The following is a 6,637-nucleotide window of genomic DNA, read 5'->3' on the forward strand; positions in this document are numbered from 1 at the left end:
AAAAATCTGTGAACAGTTGGACATGAAGTTGTACAGACTTATCTCCAGGGTCTCAGAGCATCTGACCAAGGGATATATGAGAGCGTATTAATGCGGATTATGCATCACTGCTTGGTTTCTATACCTGTGCATGGATTGAGGGAACATTGGTCTGCTAGTGGATAGTCTGTGTTGCTGATAGCTCAGCTGCCCCGCCCCCCCCCCCCTTCAGATTTACCACTTTAGTGACACATGCTTTTAGGTGAACACCATGCCTGGGTCATGCTGTGGTATGAGAAGTGCTGCTGGCAGTTTATTTGAGCTAGAAGTGATTTTCTGTCACTAGTGACTTCAGAGGTGTCGAAGAGAAGGGATGAGCTGGTCCTGCAGATTGGGCCTTTGGAGAGGATTCATTCCTTGCTCTGCTTTCACCACGGCAACTGTCTCAGAACCAGTTCCTTGAACTCACATGGCACACCTCCCATTGACCAAAGGTGCGACTCAGCCCCCGAGCGAGCAGCAGAAGCTGGAAACAAACCTTCCCCACTGTAGCGGCAAACTATTTTCTATAATTCACCACAAAGGCAAAATTTGCTTCTGAGAGGAAGGGCTGTTGTCTCCTCACACTGCTGATGCTTACTTTTCACTTACAAATTCTGAGTGTTAGGTCTCCAAGTAAACATCTTAGCGTGAGCAACACAACGCCTGTGTGTGAATACAGCCCGTATGTGAATACAGCCTGTGCAATCCAATAATTTATTAAACTTTCATCTTGTAAAGCCAGTTACAAATTAAAAAAGACAGCAGAAGGAATTCTGTAATAGAAACAAGCAAAATTACAACAAATAGTAATGGGAGTTACATTTCCAAGTGGGTTCAAGCTGCCTGCAGCAACCCAAGAGCCAGAACACAGAGCTAGTGCAGAGTTAGGACAGGGATAATCAAGGCTATTCTGATACATAAAGAGATCTAGTCAGTGTACGGACCAATACAAAGTGTTGCTTCTCAGGTTGCCTCTGCATTCCTGTTCTCTCTCACTTGTGACCTGGTCATCTTCTTATTCTTCGTAACAAAAAGGGGACGTTTATAGGATCTATTTAAGGCAAAACTCCAGCTGAACATATGATACACAGTAGTGGCTATCCTCTTAGGCTGGTTGTGTGGCAAGTGGACAGGGTGTTTGCACATGCTGCAGTCCAGTGGTAATGAGAGAAAAGCACGCATTACGTACAGTGTTTTTTCTTGTACTGTCAACCTCAAAACTACAGTGTTCTGCAACGCAGTATTAGTGACATGGCACAATTTGGTGATGAACTGGAACAGAACCTGTTGCATACTGACTCCTAGTTTTCTTTTCTATGAAATTTCTATTTTATAGCTAACAGGCCTTAGCTGCTACTTCTTCAGAAATGGAGACACCCGGTTTTAAACACGGAACAAGGCCGACATTACATACAGCTTCATTAAGAAACTGAATGGGCCTCTGCAATCTGGGATCCTGAGACTAGACAAGGATCATAGAAAATGGCTAGCCAACAGGTTTCTTGATTGCTAATGCAACCAATTTATGATGTGACTGATACTGAATATTGTTTTAAACAGTGCAGTCAAGTTTCTGAAGTCGAGACTGAAGATGACTCTCACCTTTCACTGAGAAAAACAATATTCTGCTTCTGCAAATTGCAAGTAGCTATAAAAACCTCCAAGAAGCAGTTGTTTTGGCAAAACAGCGTTGTTTTCAAGTTTTACTGATGACTAGGGACCTAGAGGAGACTGGAAGGGGATTTGGGGATTTGGTGATGGGACCAGTTCCCATTAGAAGTTGGAGGATGAAGGGTTTGGTATCTGCTTACAGTAGTACAGAGGAAGTGAAATTCTTGCCTGTAACAATTTATTTAGGCACCTATTCACACAGTAGGAAACAGGTCACTTACAACTAAAGTTCAGAGATCCCAGTCATCCTAGAATCCCCGATAGAGAAAGAAGGAAGTTAACACAAGCAGGCTGCTCGCCATAAAACCCCCTGACCTCCATCTAAAACCTGGAGTTTGTGAAGAGCAGCTCTTCTGGAAATGCAGCTGAATCAATCTCACCTCCTGGGCTGTATAGGGGAAAGGTAGTCATTAATTTTTAGGCAACAGGTGCTGCTTGGAATGTATGCAGAATGGCACCTGATGATCTACTTCAGTGGTGCTAGTCCTAAAGATATTCTCCTGTGTTGGAGTACTTAAAATTTTAACTTAAAAGTGCCACTTTTTACAGTTGTGTACCTGTGAACTTCTATTGGAAGGTAAAGAATCACCTTGGGTGGTTTTATTTGTTTGTTTAATGCTCTCTCATGTAGGGTTTGACTTCTTAGTTGGACCGCTTGGCTTCAATTACACAAAGGCATTTTCTCTTAAAACCAGATCAGATCATTAGTATATCCTGAAGAAAAAAACCAAAGTGACTTATACTTTGGAGTTGCTTGCAAAATAAATAAAAAACAAGTATTCTTTTAGCAGACCATGTTGCAATCCCAGATGCTTGTGTGTTGGAAATTCATACGGAAGCTTAAGTCTGTCTCCTGTGCTGCAGACATGATTCTTGTGAATTTTACTGCCAGTATGACAGGTAATGGTGAAAGCAGCAGAGAGAACAATCAGGAGAAGGAGGATGCTTCTGACTTTGCTTCTTTAAGGTACATTGTTCATCAAACAAGCAAGGGGAAAAAAGTTTTGGGTTATTAATATTTAACAACAGTTGTTACTGTTTAATGTCTTTGGGCAGAGGTGCAAATCCTATGGTACTGTAGATGTCACTTCAGTTTTTAAATACAGTAGTCAGTCAAGTGGAGTTCTTTAAAAACATCTTTGCTACACTTGTGCTGGCAAGTTGCAAACACCAATCATTAAACAACTGCCCCTTTCTTGTGGCAGTTCATTCGTATCACCTAGTCCAGATGCTAGCATGACTGTCCACGCTGGTGGCTGATTTGACGCTGCAGCGTTTCTTCACAATCATGTTGATGTACGCTTTCATGATCTTTATTATCTCACCCACCTAGAGAGAGAACACAATAACAGACGATAAGCACATTAAAAACCTAATTCCATTGAGGCATACCAGACATGTTTCAGAAAAAGATTCCCCTTGTCCAAAGTCATGACACTATAAACTCTGCATGTAATACTAAATGTCAATGTGGCAGTAAGGAAAGAAATGCTTGACAAGTTTGTGCTCTGTTGTAGCAACATTTAAAAGGCTTGTAGCTCAAAGTAAAGCAACTTTTATGCTACTCAACTTTTTTTTTTTTTTTTTTGAGTTTGTGAACTCCCCATTCATATACTGGAAGGGAATGAAAAACCAAGCACACTCATAAGCACCCAAAATTCCCAGTGCATTGGAAGACCATTCAACCTCCTTCACTTGCTAACTAGCATTTTTTTTTTTCTGTTTATCCCTGTATTCAAGAAGAGGCACCATGGCACTTTAGGCTTAAGCTCCCTTCATCTTTTTCATTGGCTGTCCAGTCCATTCAGCAAGAGTTCTTGCATATAAGCTTGTCTAGTCCTTGGAAATTAGAGCTTTACTGAAGTGCCAGTAAAACTGCACAAACAACAAGTCTTGCGCTTTCATATACCTGGGATGTTTCAAAGAACATTTCTCTCTCATCCACTGTAATTTTGAAGGTGTTAGGCTGTGGTGCTCCGAAGAAAACAATGTGCTCATACTGGAAAGTTTCCAGTGGTTTAGGATCCCCTCGTTTGTAGACAGACACATTCTCTGTGCTGACTCCAAGCCAAAGATCATTTGGAAATCCACCCTCCTTGCACTGCAGAAAGAGAAACATGAACTTTTGCATAAATGCAGTGGAGGATCATCTTTGATTCAAGGAAAAGCCCTCCATTTCTGGCTCCCATACCACATTTCAACTCTTCACCCCAATAAAAAAACTAGGATGTCTGCAGAAGGAAACTTGTAGGCACTTCTGCTGCAAAGATTTAGAGGTGACATGGCTGTGAGTCAAAGACTAGTTGAGTAACAAATAATTCTAATACCTGATAGCTTTCGTCAGATTTTAAGGTGACTTAGGAAGGCAATATTCCACTTACTATTTTACAGATAATATAGTGAGTGCAAGCAACTTCCCATGGTAATCCACCTAGGCAGCAACAAAACTGATAAAACTGGAACTGTGGATTCCTACTCTAGCAGGCTAAGCACAGTGGTCTAAGTGACCCAGTCTGAGCAGTTTCTGTTGTACTGCTGCAGAACAGGATTGCACTTTTTGTCGGTAAGAACACCAGAGCTCCATTTTACTTTTGATTTTACTAGCCACCACCTTCTTAAGCCCTCAAAAATTTCCCCCAATTCTATTGCTCTTCTAAGGAAGTGGGAATCCATTGTCTCCCTCCATTTACCAGGACGCACCAGCTTGCTTGCTCTGTGCTCTCTGTGTCACACCTCTTTGGGTATGTGGTACTGCAGGCTTACCCTAAGCTTGCCAAAGCAAAATGCAGCCAGTTCCTGAAATTCCCTTCTGCTGCTGAGCAATGTAATACACACAGCGGTATCTGTTCTCCAGACTGATGCCTCTCCTCGGCAGCAGTTACATGAATTTATACATTACTCACCTCAACATCAAACAGGGTTGACCCGTAACCTGGCCATTCCTTTACAATGGACATGTATTTCACCATGGCCTGATGCTGAGAGAGTCCCTGCAGCTTGGTCCATTTCTGTGCTATGCTTGCCCGAGCAGCTGAAAGCTCTTCCTTTACCCACATCTCCATCATCTGCTCCTCTTCTACCTTCTGCTTCTTTACAGAGCCTGTCTTGAAGCTACGCTTCAATGTCCCTTCAAGGAAGCTGGTCCGTCTCCTCTCCAGAGTGTGACTAGTAGTGCCGCTGCTCTTTGTTGAGTGCAGTATTTTGGATTTTAGTCTGTTAACTGGGTAGATTCCATCAAGGGTCCAACTTATTTTAGAATAATCTCCATGAAGATACTGCAGCCGTAGAGCTGCTAGGCGCTGCAGAGTGTCCTCTGGTGCAGGAAAATGACCATCTATGAGGCTTTCATGAGCCTACGAACAAACAAAAAGTCCCCCAAACTCATTAGAAAGCAGAAGCACACTTTACTCACAGCTGGGTCCATGTACAGATTCCTATGGCATCTGCCGATCCCAGCACAAAAACCAAACCCAGCAGGAAAGACACAATTCAGGAGGTCAGAGCAGACATTACAATAAAGAAGTCAAAGTCTGCAACTGGTTGATGTCGGGGGAACACCTCTTTCTGCAAGCCTGGACAGGTCAGAGATCTCTGAGGGGGTCCTATCCTCTGCTGAAAGTCTTACAATGAGGACTTTTTAGGTCTGGAACAGATGGGAGAGACCAGAATTGAGGCAATTTGTTTTGTGCTGCACCAGCTACAGCTCCTGTGTGGAGATTATATTCAACAACAGGGAGTTAGGTATAATAAACTCATGACTCTTAACCTCAGTCTCATTGCACACCAGCACCTCCCACTTCCTCCTCTTTCACCTGATGTCTCCCCCAGTCTTCTTGCTTCCCCTCTGGCCCTTTTTCTGTGAAATATACTTAGGGGGGTTTTTTTTGCTACATCCATCTAATATGTGGATAACAACATCTACTCTCCTGCTGTTACTTCTCTTCCACCACTCTTTGCCAGTGAAAGCTGTGTAGACTGAAAGCCTTGTCAACAGGGAGTTTGGTACAACTCAATTTCCACAGAGTACCACGATGCCTTGTTCCTGACCATTTCCTAGACATTTTGTAGTTAACAATACTTAATCTTCATTTCAAGAGAGCCATCTTAGGGAACCTTTGTCTGTGACATATATGCCATCCATTTGACTATAAGCAAGTTTCAGTCTTCATGACACTGACCCCCTTTAACACATATTAATTAATTTTCAACAGCTATAATTTTCTGAGGCAAGATCAAAGTGTTCATTAGAAGTAATAAAGATGGGACGAATCACACAACTGGGTACTCCAGTCAGTTTAGTTTTGCATCCCTAATTGCAAGGTTATTTCATACCAGTTTGACCTCTGGACTAAGCAGCATCATTGTGCTATGGAGTATGGTGACTTTAAAAAAAGATTACTCAGCAGACTAATATTGTCAACTACATTCTCTTTCCCTTTTTCTGTAGTACTCTTCTAGTGCCTCTCTGTTAATCAAAAGAAATAGCCGAAAAGATAGGGTTTTTTTAGTCAATTCCTACAACACCACAAGGATGTTCTGTTCTTGTAAGCTGATATGCAGATAGCTAGATTTTCTAGTTTTCCTTATACCTTTGTTCTGCAAGCAGCTACTTCTAATGATTCTTCTTGAATCATTATCCAAATTTCTATAGCTTTTAAAATTAAAGATAAATTTTAAAAGCATTTTATTATCATTGGTCTTCCATTTTTTTTAAGCCCTTGTTCATTTTTCTTGCTTTTCTTCTAATACTTCTATTCCATAGAGAACTTTGCAGTGTATCTGCTTGGTAGATTCCAGGCAAAAATTCAACACACTAATATCTTCTGTTCCAACCAGCATTCCCACTTCCAATGCAAAGGTCAGCCAGCTTTCTGTATACTCTTGTGTGCTTCTGCCACCCTGAAAACCAAATCATTCCCCCAGAGCAAGCTTACCTGCTCAAACA

The 6,637-nt window shown here is 41.8% G+C and overlaps 1 protein-coding gene across 1 annotated transcript in view; it reads right to left on the reverse strand.

Annotated features, from left to right (window-relative positions):
• Positions 1 to 721: 721 nt before the first annotated feature.
• LOC142031695 (unconventional myosin-X-like) overlaps positions 722 to 6,637 on the reverse strand; it is a 95,778-nt gene continuing 89,862 nt past the window's right edge. The window contains exons 37-39 of the mRNA XM_075029389.1: positions 4,596 to 5,045; positions 3,602 to 3,793; positions 722 to 3,021 (exon numbers count right to left, since the gene is read on the reverse strand). Coding sequence (XP_074885490.1) covers positions 2,908 to 3,021; positions 3,602 to 3,793; positions 4,596 to 5,045 — 756 coding nt within the window. The 3' untranslated portion in view covers positions 722 to 2,907. The remainder of the gene's footprint in view (positions 3,022 to 3,601; positions 3,794 to 4,595; positions 5,046 to 6,637) is intronic.

This window comes from Buteo buteo, chromosome 5 (genome assembly GCF_964188355.1).
Source record: "Buteo buteo chromosome 5, bButBut1.hap1.1, whole genome shotgun sequence".
NCBI classification, from domain to species: Eukaryota; Metazoa; Chordata; class Aves; order Accipitriformes; family Accipitridae; genus Buteo; species Buteo buteo.